At 41.8% G+C, this 14,131-nt stretch overlaps 1 protein-coding gene across 1 annotated transcript; it reads left to right on the top strand.

The window, feature by feature from the left end:
* The first annotated feature begins 10,405 nt into the window (after positions 1-10,405).
* Positions 10,406-13,931, top strand: LOC129697976 (POU domain, class 4, transcription factor 3-like). Its single transcript, XM_055636779.1, has 2 exons — positions 10,406-10,801; positions 11,181-13,931. Exons 1-2 carry the CDS (start codon positions 10,679-10,681, stop codon positions 12,165-12,167), a joined length of 1,110 nt encoding a protein of 369 aa, XP_055492754.1. The 5' UTR covers positions 10,406-10,678; the 3' UTR covers positions 12,168-13,931.
* The last annotated feature ends 200 nt before the right edge of the window (positions 13,932-14,131 follow it).

The raw sequence follows: 14,131 nt of genomic DNA, 5'->3' as shown, positions 1-14,131 counted from the left end.
CTTCAGACTGAGTCAGGGGAGAGGGAAATACAGAGATGAGGATGTGTAAGGTGTGAAAACAAGGCAAAGAGGATGCAGGGCAACGAACATATAGAATAGATCATTGTTAACAAGGAGAAGGTAACAAAGCAAACAGAGATTAAAGTATACGTAAACAATCAGACTGGTCGGAGAACTGGGAAGGGGGGAGGGATGGAGAGAGGAAAAGCAAGGGTTACTTAGTTAGTGAAGTCAATATTCATACCGCTAGGGTGTAAGCTGCCCAAGCTGGGATGTAAGCTGCCCGAGGGAAATATGAGGTGTTATTTTTTATTGATTGATTGAGTGAGATATAGTATGGAAACAGGCCATTCGGCCCGCCGAGTCCACGACGACCATCGGTCACCCCTTCACGCTCGTTCTATGTTGTCCCACTCTCTCATCTGCTGCCTACACGCTGGGAGCAATTTACAGAGGTCAATTAACCTACAACCCCGCACGTCTTTGGCATCGTGGGAGGAAAACCTCGCAGTCACAGAGAGAACGTGCAAACTCCAAACAGGCAGCGACCGAGATCGCGATCCAACCCGGGTCTAGGGCGCCGTGAGACAACTTATTTTACACTTCTCATTCGCGAGGCGGCAGTGTCGCAGCCCCTGCGTGGGCCACTAGGGGAGGGATGGAGCGACGGGGTTATCGGACCGGCTTGTGCGCTTCCGTCTCTGAACCACCCCCGATTGGGACAACGTGCAACGTGGTCTTGGCAAGGCTGCAAAGAATAAGAGAAATCCCAATAGCAGTGAGTGTACACGGTTCAGCGACTTGGATGCAGTCTCAGTCCGCTTGCTGTCTGTGGAAAGCCCACTTTACCCGCATTTGCTGGCAAGTTGAGTACCGCGGCTTGATCTTACGGTAATGCTGTCTAAACTGAAGGCTATACAGTATTGCAGCAGTACGGTAACACGATCGGCTCTCCAGTATGTGGGTCAATGTAACCATGTGCGTTCGTCGCGATTTGCATTGGGAGATAAATCAGTCCACGCCGACCAGTCAAACGTCCACGTCACTTCTTCGCATTGCGCCCCCGTCCTCGGTTAGAAAGTATAAACTCTAGACAATAAACACCCTAATGTCAATAAAACTGGTATAATCAAAGACTGTAATCGCAATTCGGTTTGTGTTGATTGTGCAGTATTGTCGGTTCGTTTTATGCGCTCTAATCCGATTTTAAACTCGTTCTCATTGACACGTTATAAGATATCGATTTAAAGTGAATGAATGGCGAGAACTGGAACGCCGTTTACACTTGGAGAACACAAAGCTTCGAATTCAACAATGCAGTACGGGACGGAGCAAACAATTCTTCGCCATCCATTCAAGGGTGTTCTTTGCAAAGATCAATCCACTTCTGAAGGTGCCTATTCTACTCAGGCGCAGGGACAGAGGCAGGTCGAACTCACCGTCTCTAACACCTGTCCAGAGGTATAGGTCAAGTGAGGGTGGATTCGCGGTTTTGTTTTTGTCGGCCCATTTCAAACTCAGATCGCATGGAGTGAAAGACCGCGGGTAGATATTTGCGCTGTGAATCTAAAAATAAATCAATCCTATGAATAAAAGAGTATTGCGGACACATAAAAGGAAATACAATATTTCGATTTACGGATGTGCTCTGCTGTTTATCTATGTGTCACTTCATATTAGATCATAAACTTTGGACAACAAACATTTGTAAATGTTGATCCCGGCTAAGAAATGCTTAATCTTATCGTCAGCTCTTCATTATCCTATTAGTACATAACACTAACAGATCAATGCTGCTCGGTCGTGCATAGAACTTTTTAACAAATTAATTAATCCTAATGAATTAACGCTTCATTTATTTAAACGCACCACAGTTCATGAATTAAAATTTCATGGAATGATTAAAGGCTTCTAAAAGATGCATGATTTCGTTAAAAAATCTAATAAATCAGATCAGATGCGGGACAAGACAGCGATTTCTCAGAACTTGAAATCGCTGCTATAGTGGTTTCGAATTTCAAAGATTGTATTCAGCCTTCGCTTTTTTTCCGCAAGAGGTCTTCTGCTTTTGTAAGCGGTAATTAGATTACAATGGGCTTTGCAAGATGTTCTATATATAATCAGAACAGTAACATCCAGATCCCAAGCAAGCATGCTCTTATCTTCCCCCTGAAGGGGTACAGCAGCAAGTACCCTGGGATGGAAAGCACAATTAAGGCTTTCAATATTTAATATTACATCGTTATGAATGAAATCGCAATTACTACGTCGGACGTAGACAGTTGGCTGTTCTTTGCTAATCAAAGGAATTGATTTATTTGAATGCATATGCAATATCACTTCATAAGCTGTTCCATGTTATTATATACTAACAACAACGTTTAGAATAAAATTCATATAAAATCGGTAACTGAAATTAAACGTTAATTGCGGTAATTAAACAAATTAACTTCCAATTTACGTATTTTGCGTCAAAACTGATTGCAATTAAATACAAGTATGCCTTTGTTTTACTCTCTTACCCGATGCCAGACTTTGAAATTCGAGTGTAAGGTTAATTTTATAAAGGCATTATTTGGCCTTTGACCCCTTCTTAATTGGCCCGCTTATTGGGTGTTGGCCTTTGAAATCAGCACTACATGTGGCTTGTCTGCATTCTGAGTTTGTAAAACTAACCAAAAATAGATCATCCTCTGTAGGAAATGGGTGCTGCTGTTGAAATTTAAAATCGATTTAAAAATTCTTGATTGTATTACAGCGGTAGGGAGCAAGGCGGAAGTATATGCTCAAAGCTAGTCTCGTGATTTAGTTTACCTCGTTTTTGAAAATATGAAAACAAATCATAGTATTCCTGTGCAATTTTTAACGTTTTACACAATAATACTTTATAATCGCCATGGAGAGGAAGAATACTAATTTATAACAGTTTCATTAAGTAGCAAAAGTGCACATTCTATGCATCATTGTTGTAAGTCTAAAAAAGCTCATCATTACAACTTTCCTTGAAATGCTCATGGTTAAGCAAGAGTATAGTTCTCATCCAGCAGTTCATGGTTCGTATCACAACACCTTAGCGTTTAATTGTATCTAGTGTTACAGCACCATTAAATTCCAAAATCTTGGCCAACTATTTGTGGAAGATCTCTACTGAAGAATTATTCAGAACTAGTTGTGCCTCATTAAAAATAATTCAAAATAATACCGACCCTAGGAGTGCAATCACACATTCCTGCACATAATTCTCAACAGAATTCTGATCCACTGGCAATTCCAGTAGGAGCTGAACATTGTCCATTATGTATGCGTGTCTTTGTGGGAAGAAATTCTACAGTCCCATAGGATCAAAAGAGAATATTATTGCTCCAACTAAAGATATTGGTGATTGCAATAGACGACTCACAAAGATTCACCACCCACGTCTCCCACATCCAATTAAAGAGCGAAATAAATTAAATAGTACATTCATTTCCTGTCTCAAAAGCTTATAAATATTGCGGATTTTTAAGATGTTTTCAATAATTCCGGAGCAATGTTGTAGGTAAGAGTGGAATTACACATACTTACGGCGGGTCAAGTGATGTTTGTTGTTTTTGGTTACATGAAATGTCTTCTTATAGATCAGTATTTTTTTTAAAGGTCTGCTGCACTGAGAATAAAATCGGGGGAAAAGAGGGCTAGCCTTCTAATTGGTCTTCGGGTCCACAACTTTATTTGTTCAAAGAATACACATGCAGTACATGTAAATTAGTAGGCTCCGTCGAACACAGCGGGCTGCATTAAAGTGAACTTCATTGTCAAAAGTGTTTATTGCATCTTATATAATTTCCACCGCACTTATGAAACAATGTATCAAAATCACCTTTACACTTAATGGCACGTTTCACTATGTGGTTTTAGTAGAAACATGTTTTAAAAGGTAAAATATATTCTTGGATGCTGAAAATTGCAAACAATCACCATTTTCTGTGAATGAGTTTACCAATTAACAGCCAGCTGATCGCCATTTGTCGGATTTAGGACAGTGGCATTACAAAGACGGCTCAATTTAAATATCACAACAAGGATTTGGATCGCAGACGTGTTAAACTATGGGAACTGTGATAAGCGTGTTCCATGGCAACGTGTTAGCGGAGTTCTTCCCCGCCTCCCATCATTGCTCATTGTTAATCAGTTACAGTGCCCTCCATAATGTTTGGGACGAAGACCCATCATTTATTTATTTGCCTCTGTACTCCACAATTTGAGATTTGTAATAGAAAAAAATCACATGTGGTTAGTGCACACTGTCAGGTTTTAATAAAGGTCATTTTTATACATTTTGGTTATAGAAATTACAGCTGTGTTTATACATAGCCCCCCCCCCCCCCAATTGCAAGGCACCATAATGTTAGGAACACAGCAATGTCATGTAAATGAAAGTAGTCATGTTTAGTATTTTTGTTGCATATCCTTTGCATGCAATGACTGCTTAAAGTCTGCGATTCATGGACATCACCAGTTGCTGGGTGTCTTCTCTGGTGATGCTCTGCCAGGCCTGTATTGTAGCCATCTTTAGCTTATGGCTGTTTTGGGGTCTAGTTCCCTTCAGTTTTCTCTTCAGCATATAAAAGGCGTGTTCAATTGGGTTAACATCGGGTGATTGACCTGGTCACTCAAGAATTTATTATATTTTAGCTTTGAGAAACCCCTTTTTTGCTTTAGCAGTATGTTTGGGATCATTGTCTTGCTGTCGAATGAACCGTTTTGAGGCATTTGTTTGAACCGCAATGAGTTTTGAGGCATTTGTTTGAACTTGAGTAGATAGTATGTGTCTATACACTTCAGAATTCATTATGCTACCACCATCAGCAGTTGGATCATCAATGAAGATAAGTGAGCCAGTACCTTCAGCAGCCATACATGCCCAGACCATAACACCCCCACCATCATGTTTCACAGATGAGGTGGTATGCTTTGGATCTTGGGCAGTTCCTTCTCTCCTCCATACTTTGCTCTTGCCATCACTCTGATATGTTAATCTTCATCTCATCTGTCCACAAGGCCTTTTTCCAGAACTGTGGTTGTTCTTTTAAGTACTTCTTGGCAAACTGTAACTTGGCCATCCTATTTTTGCAGCTAACCAGTGATTTGCACCTTGCAGTGTGGCCTCTGTATTTCTGTTCATGAAGTCTTCTGTGGACAGTTGTCATTGAAAACAACCACACCTGACTCCTGAAGAATGTTTCTGATCTGTCGGACAGGTGCTTGGGGATTTATCTTTTATTATAGAGAGAATTCTTCTGTTACCAACTGTGGATATCTTTTTTGGCCTGCCAGTCCCTTTGTGATTAGTAAGCTCACCAGTGCTCTGTTTCTTCTTAATGATGTTCCAAACAGTTGATTTTGGCAAGCCTAAGGTTTGGCTGATGTCGCTCACAGTTTTATTCTTGTTTCTCAGTCTCATAATGGCTTATATGACTTTAATTGGCACAACTTTGGTCATCGTGTTGATAAACAGCAATAAAAGTTTCCAAAGGTGATGGAAAGACTGGAGAAAAGTCTAGGTGCTGAGAGCTCTCTTATACCTGCATTAAGGAGGCAATAAAACACACCTGAGCAATTACAAACGCCTGTGAAGCCATGTGTCCCAAACATTATGGCGCCCTGGAATGGGGGGACTAGGTATAAACACAGCTGTAATTTCTACATGGTGAAACCAAAAGGTATAAAAATTGCCTTTAATAATGACCTTTAATGCTTGTTTAATATTGTCTATTGTCTATTGCACTTTAACCACATGTGATTTTTTTTCTATTACAAATCTCAAATTGTGGAGTACAGAGGCAAATAAATAAACGATGGGTCTTTGTCCCAAACATTATGTACGTTGTAAGGGAGAGGGGCGCAGATCCAGTCAAATATCTCGGAAAGATCTTTGGGAAAAATGATCCTGGAATGTAATCATAACTCTTACCAATTTCAAGTAAGTATATAACCTTGTTCCCCAATGCTTCGTGTTAAATTACCTAGATAGGTCATCTGCAACAATAGCACACATAACTGTTCTTAACGTAGTAATATATCAGACTATTCACAGAACCGATGACAAAATATTAAAAATAAATAAAAACAATCTTTGCCTGTAAAACAAAGAACATGTTTCTTCATTACTTTTGGTGCGGCAAAATAAGAAAGATTTTCTTTTTACGCCTATCATTTTTTTTCGTTAAATAGCCCACTTACTGTGCTTACTTATAATACTGAAACACAATTTAAGGGGAAAGATTTATTTTTAATCACTGCCTTTATTCAGACTCTTTTTTCAAACAGAAATAGTCGTAATGCTTCCGGAATTTGTTACAGTTTACATTCAGAACTGCTGTTCATACATATTAATTCAAGAGTTGAAACTGCTGGAATAATCTGGTCCACTGCTAAATCCGGCGATACCGTGACAATTTTCCTCGTTTGCTAATTTTCTGTCCAGCTATAAATACATCACTGTAATTGCTTATAGAGTATTAACTAACACACCCTGTAGACGCATTAAAAATAATCCTTGCATTACATTAAAAAAAAGACACAAAATGTTGGAATAACTGAGTGGGTCATAGATACTGTCTGATTCGCTGGGTTACTTCAGTACTTCGTGTATTTTTTTTTGGTAAACCAGCATCTGCAGTTCCTTCTACTTACATCTTGCATTACGCAACACTGTTATTTTACTATGTACCATTGCTTACTCTGGGTTGTAACCTCCGATGGCAGTTCAGCTTGGGACCTGCAGAAACCTAATGCGTAGATATTAGATGTAAAGTTTTATTGTATGAAATAAATGTGATTACCGAAGAAAACATTTTAATTACTCACTTGACTTTCATGGGTTTATTATATACGCTTTATTTGCAGAAACATGAGGAGTGTATAAAAATCAACAGTTGGGAAAATATACAATGGTCCACTAAGTCTTTCTCACAGTCATGGTTAACGTGTGGCCTTCGAGGTCGCTCCATCTAATGGCCTCCTGCCAAAAAAATCAAAAGGTAGTGAAATAAACTAGCTCGATAAAGAACAAAACGACTCAATTTGCAATAAATATGTGGTGCAGATACTTACCGCTTTTGTCCTTCCACGAATTTCCAATGTTGCTTCAGTTGATAGAAAATCGCGGGCTGAAAGAAGGGTAATATCGACATCGACTGCCTGTGACACGGCATGGTTGAGGGGATCCCCTTCTGCTTGCCACTTGTTGGCTGTGTAGTTTCTACCTTGCATTTCCCATGTGATTGCAATTCCATGAAACTTGGTCCACCTAGTGAAGCCTATTTTGCTTAGCAATTACAATACGAGAAGATTGAACATGAGGGGCGATGCTTCATATTTATTTTCCTGTCACCTGTCATAGACTATTGATGAGCGCGAGAAACAAAGTTAGCATTAAACTTGTTGTAGGACGTTAAAATGTTTCCAATATATGAAAGTCACGCCAATTCGAAACCCATATCGTGAATTTATTTCAAACACATATAGTCTGATGTTTCAGCAACATTTCTCTGGAAACGAGTGTTGGTAGTCCTACAAATATAAAAGTTAAAGTCATAGACTTCCACCTCGCAGTCGCTTTTAGACACAAAATGTCGGAGTAACTCAGCGGGTCAGACAGCATCTCTAGAGAAAAGGAATAGGCGACGTTTCAGGTCGAGACCGAAGAAGCGTCAAGGCCCGAAACGTCACCTGTTCCTTTTCTCCAGAGATGCTGTCTGACCCGCTGAGTTACTCCAACTTTTTATGGCTATCTTCAGTTTAAACCAGCATCTGCAGTTCCTTCCTACGCACTCCCGAAGTCGCTTTTAATTATTGAATCGAAAATCTTTTTTATATTGAAGAATATAAACTTACCATACACACCCATCCCCCGAATCTGACCGTTTAGTTACTATCTAGACACAGGGAACATCGGATGGGAGTTTGCAAAAGAAAAGGCATAAAGTGCCGGAGAATCTCATCGGCGCAGACAGCATCTCTGGAGAACAGGGATAGCCGGCGATTTTAAGTCTGAGAGTTCCGACCCGAAATATCGCCTGCTCGTGTTCTCCAGAGATGCTTCCTGACTCGATGAGTTACTCCAACATTTTGTGCCTTTGCTCAGTTAATATCTCTACTTATGCTGCACCGGTGCTAATAGCGGGAGCGCATCCATGCAAACAATCACCCCGACCCATATTGTGTTTCCGAACTTTAGTTTATGTCAACGAAGTTTGATTTTTATTACATTGAGTATTAATTGTAAAATAACGCGAACACTGCTGCTCAATTCATTATTGTGCATTACATGTATTTCAACTACATATTCGAACTGAAAGGAAATCCGGTTTGAATGGATTACGCTTGTTAATAAAGTGGAGTGATAAACTATTAACAGACTAATACTATTGTTCGGTGTCATCCTGTTTAAATACATTCGGTGGTCAGCGATAAAACTCAGCATTTGTTTTTGGTTCTGTCCCGAAATAATCAGTCTGAAGAAGGGTCTCGACCCAAAACGTCACTCATTCATTCTCTCCAGAGATGCTGCCTGTCCCGATGAGTTACTCCCGCATTTTGTGTCTATCTTCAGTATTCTATTCTCAGCACATTTCAATCCTGGCAATCCCCAGTGGATCTCCAATTAAACGTCTTACACCCAACTACTGTATGGGAAAATGTGTAACTACACTGATATAGAATGCAAGTATTACAAATATATATATTGGACTGTCAGATACAACCGGGAAGTATTGTTAAAGCTCATCATGCTATGAATCTACAGAGTAATGAGATTAAAAAAAAACTCTTTATCATGAATGATTTCAGTAGGTGGATTGTTGAAAATCATTCGGTGGAATCACATTCAACGAGACTACAATTGTTGGACGCGTAAAGCAAATATAACCAATGTTAAAAAAATTCCAGGACAGAATTATACAATTCTGCAAAAATAACTACTCTAAACTTTTTCCGAGTTCTTTTTAATGAAACTTTCAAATATTTAGATTTCTGAAATAGTAGAACAAAGTTGTTGCAAAGTGTATATATACCTTGTTCTTGTCTACTTAATATATAACATTACCACCCTCCCGATCCATTATTTTGTTTATTAGGATTAATGATTGATGTGAGTTCAAGATTATTAGGGCAGAACTCCTGAAAGTAACTAATTCATCATTAATCTATCCGACGATGCTCGCGGACAGGATCGAATTAATTATATTAAGTGCACCCGTTCACTTCTTCGGTTCTAATTGAGTTTTGGAATATATCTATTTAATTATATTATTACTTCAATAACGTTCTCGCGAGATAGAACTTAAATGCTGCAACAGCATTGCAGAGTTGGCGGGGATATTAACATGACGTTGCACGCCAGTGGGGAGAAAAACACTTGAATGGAGGATAATTAAATCCTACCCAGACAAACGGAGAAATTCGTGCAGTTCGCATCCCAACTGACACTGAACATGTACTCAGGAGCACTGGGTGCGCGTGCGCACACGGCATGCCTCCTCTCCAAGATGAGTGACGGCAATATTTATTCACCGGCCACTGATATCCTTCTCAACCCAGATTGCATACAGCTCAAGGATAATTTGACATCCTCTTGTTTTATTTTCGCTGCAAATACTTCCTTTTGATGCAGTGCCAACTGTTACTCGATGCGCTGTATCGGTGCGCTTAAAACTTGTTCGGGTAATTTCAACCGGAGCCTGGATATCTGTCTGAAATATGCAGGAAAAGAACCGCAGATGCTGGTTTAAACCGAAGATAAACTCAAAAAGCTGGAGTAACTCAGCAGGTCAGGCAGCATATCTGGAGAAAAGGGACAGGTGACGTTCCGGGTCGAGACCCTTCTTCAGATATTTCTTTCTGAAATGCTTGCAACGCTCACAATACCGATGGGCGTCGATTCGATGTATATTTCCCAGGATGCTGCAAGACATGTCAAGAGGGCGGCCAACATATGATGTGTGTGTAGCTGGTGAATGAAACTATTTGCCACTGGTTTCTGCACGTGCTTGCGCTCAGACCCTTGAACTGGCGAGAGAGATGTTGTACGACGGGATCTGTAGTTTCCATCCCTGGATTTGCTGCCAGAGTTTGAAGGGGGTGGGGGGGGGGGGGGGGGGGGGCAGGTTGTCAATTGCCGGTGCCCGGGGGCCGGGGGCGGGAGCGGCGAGGCGTTTGAGTGCTAAGGCGGATCACAACACGCACGCTTTGGAGAGGGTGGTCAGAGGTCCCTCGCGCTGTCTGTCACACCCCTCCCTCCTTCCCTCCTTCCCTCCCTCTGCCTGGCGACATCCGGTTCTCATGCGCTGCTCCGGACTCTGGACGGTGGTAGTGGGGAGGGAGGGAGGGAGGGAGAAGGGGGAGCACATCTCGCGCGAATGCAGAGGGGATGGGACGAGACTCAGAAGCAGGTGTAAGCGCCTCATCTGTCTAGCCCAGCAGTAATAGGGAGACAGCAGTGAGTGAGAGAGACGCGCACACAGCCTGGGTGTGCAGGCAGTACAGCGGCCTGTCGCTTCATATTTATTTACATTAAAAACCATAAATGCATTTATAAATATATATATATATATATATACTTTGAACTTTTACTTCGTTTTAAATACTGTTGCAGTTTCATTTCCTCTGTCTGGCATCCTTATGTACAGTGTTCAAAATGATGTCCATGAACAGCAAGCAGCCAGCCTTCGGTATGCATCATACCCTACCTGAGCACAAGTACACTTCTCTACACTCCAGCTCGGAAGCAATAAGGAGAGCCTGCCTGCCAGCGCCACCGGTATGTAGCTTTGTAACTATCTCCCTTTCTGTGTGTGTCTGTGGTGAACGTGTGGGACAGATGCTGCTTAAAATGTGTTGTTGTTGTTACCCACGTAAACCATCATCCTTACTTGCAGACTCGCAGCAAGACTGCAACTTGAACTCCTTTCTGATTTTGGTTTGAGTTGCTAAATTTCTGCCGTGCAATTTAACAATTCAACTGTTAAAATTTGGTTTAGAGTTGCAAGCCTTCAACAACAGGCATGGCAAAATTGCAACTAGGCTCCCTTCATTCTGAAGGTGTAAAGTAATGTTTTTAAAGTGTTTGTGTGTCAGTTTCCTCCCATTGAGAATTGGTTTGTTGATCATGTTTTGGCCTCTCTGTGTCTTTCTGGTAGCAACTGCAGAACAATATCTTCGCCAGCTTGGATGAAACTCTCCTGGCCCGCGCCGAGGCTCTGGCTGCCGTGGATATCGCCGTATCTCAAGGCAAGAGCCACCCATACAAGCCGGATGCCACTTACCACACCATGAATAGTGTGCCATGCACGTCTAACTCGGCCGCGCCGCTGCCGCATCCGTCCGCTTTGTCCTCGCACCACCATCACCACCACCATCACCACCACCAACCTCACCAGACCTTGGACCCCGGAGAGCTTCTCGACCACCTGAGCAGTTCCTCGCTGAGCCTGGCCGGGGCCATGGCCCAGGCCGGTAACGGAGAAAATGGGGTGGTGCCCACCTCGCACCCTGCACACATGCACGGCCTGAGCCACCTCAGCAGCCCGCACCCTCATCACCCTCACCACCACCACCCCCACCACCAGAGCGCCCTGAACATGACCCCGCACCCTCATGGGCTGGCGGCTCACGGTGTGGCCCCTGGCATGCCCACCCTCAACGACGTGGACGCCGACCCGCGGGAGCTGGAAGCTTTCGCCGAGCGCTTTAAGCAGAGGAGGATCAAGCTGGGAGTGACCCAGGCCGACGTGGGCTCGGCCCTGGCTAACTTGAAGATCCCGGGAGTGGGCTCGCTCAGCCAGAGCACCATCTGCAGGTTCGAGTCACTGACCCTGTCCCACAACAACATGATCGCTCTCAAGCCCATTCTACAAGCTTGGCTGGAAGAGGCGGAGGGCGCTCACCGCGAGAAACTCAGCAAGCCCGACCTCTTCAACGGCGGCGAGAAGAAGCGCAAAAGGACGTCGATCGCCGCCCCGGAGAAGCGCTCATTGGAAGCTTACTTCGCCGTGCAACCTCGACCGTCCTCTGAAAAGATCGCGGCCATCGCCGAGAAACTGGACCTGAAAAAGAACGTGGTTAGGGTATGGTTTTGCAATCAAAGACAGAAGCAGAAACGGATGAAATTTTCCGCCAGCCACTAGCCGCAAGCACCCTTCGCGTGGCTGACTTAGTTTAGCAACGGACAATTGGTAAGGGAGGGTCGCCCAAGGAACAGTTGTTCCTCCCCTATTGACACCAGACTTGGGTCCAGGACTGTGTAGCGGAGCGAACGGAGGTTTGCAAAGGCAGAAACGCGTTTAATGACGACCATGCCAAAATCGCCGGTTTTCGACACATCGTGATGTTTATGTTAATTTTTCACGTTATTGGTGAAGTATGCAAATCACAGGTAAATCAGATCGCCCAGTTGCTAGATAAAACGGTGGGGTCCGAGCCTGCTCGGCCCCCATCTCGTTAAGAAGGCAACATCTGAATGAAAGTTGATTGATGTTCAGTCACTTCAGTGTTATTTCACGTTACAGTATTTTGTTCAAGCTGTAGTTCGTTTCATTTTACCCGTTTATATTTATCACAACTCGTGTTTGGTTACTATCCAGTTCAGCGAATCCGATGCCGTTTGAGATTGTCTTTCTGACTCTCAGAAGGCAATTCCTACAGTTATATATATATATACAGTAAAACAACTCAGGCAGATCTGACAACGGCAGCGATAATGGTCTTGTGACTCCACATTCGAGTACAAGTTAAGGGCACTATAAGAATATAGTTTCCCCAAGTACAGCCTTCCTTCAAGGGAAACAACGGCACAGGCGTGCTTTGTAGATAATCTGACTTGATTTGCTGTTTGAAACAGTATTTATTCGAATCAAGTTATAGCGTCATTATTATTTATTTTGGATTCTTAGAAAAAGAGATAAAAAAGATATAAAAATAATCACACAATTGACATTTTACAGTGATAATCGTTTCCAAAGGTCTGCATGCTGAGCAAATCACCTTTTTTCGTGAAATGTAACGGGCATTAGCTGTCGGCACTCCGTTTTGGTAATTGCACTAAAATATGTTGCAGAATTTAGTATATTGTACTGGTTGGAAAACATGTTAGTGTATTATGGTTTACGATCAAAATTCCAAGCGATGCTTGCATCGAAGCTTGATATAGGACTACCAAAAGTTTGCGCATAAAATATTCACACTGAATTATTGATTCTGTTTTGGGAAGGAATATCTCCTTTATGGGCATCTAAAATACGTGCGCAGAGGCAAAATAACTGCATGATCTGAGGATGGATACCGAATTTGGCGCCTAAGGATTCGATACAAAAAAAATTGTTTTATTATCCGTTTGCAGCGCAAACATTCTATGCATTGGAACTGAAATGAACACTATAGAGTAGCTTGATAGACCTTGTGGATAGTGTGATTTCACTGTTAACTGCCTGTTTTCACTAGACACAACATTCCGACCCTGTTTATAATTGTACATAGATGTTTATTGTAAATAACGTTATAATTTGCGCACATGTGTGTTTACAAACCGCAGCCACGTGTGCATCATACATGAAAAAATGTCTCACTTTAAGTCAATCCCTGTCCAATGTATATTTGCCAAGCTTTCTCCTGAATTGTGTTTTTTAAATTTATTTACTTATTTATTTAAATTATTTCTGTAAGCCAAATACAACAGGGAGATGTGTCTTCTTCGCACATTTACAAATAAAGAAAAGAAAATAAGGGTAACGTTTGTCTGTTTATAGGTGTAGCATTTATTTGCTTAATTTTGGTAAAACTTGATCTTAGATGATAAAAAGAACTGAAAGGTTGGAGGTATCCTTAAAGCATCGATATACGAAATAAGTTTCTAAATTTTATCGTCACCGTGTAAACTATGACAACGCACCAAAGCAGCAAAGGGAAACAAGCAAATATTCGAAAATTGGAGCAGTCCAAATTAATTCTTAATTGTGGATATCCCAATTATGCGTAGAAGCAATATTTCCATATGGAAATGGTTTTCAGACGTTTACATGTTTGCTGTTCACAGTTTCCAAATTGGGACATATGAGTCTCTGCATTCATGATCAAAGTAGTAACTCAAAAACAA

Source organism: Leucoraja erinacea, chromosome 6, assembly GCF_028641065.1.
Source record: "Leucoraja erinacea ecotype New England chromosome 6, Leri_hhj_1, whole genome shotgun sequence".
Classification (NCBI taxonomy): domain Eukaryota; kingdom Metazoa; phylum Chordata; class Chondrichthyes; order Rajiformes; family Rajidae; genus Leucoraja; species Leucoraja erinaceus.
This window is presented reverse-complemented; position numbering and strand designations above follow the sequence as displayed.

Bases quoted from the DNA above. Each gene is read 5' to 3' on its own strand.
- LOC129697976 (XM_055636779.1), top strand. From the start codon at position 10,679: ATGATGTCCATGAACAGCAAGCAGCCAGCCTTCGGTATGCATCATACC. The intron at 10,802-11,180 runs GTATGTAGCTTT...TCTTTCTGGTAG, and splicing joins CCTGCCTGCCAGCGCCACCG to CAACTGCAGAACAATATCTT.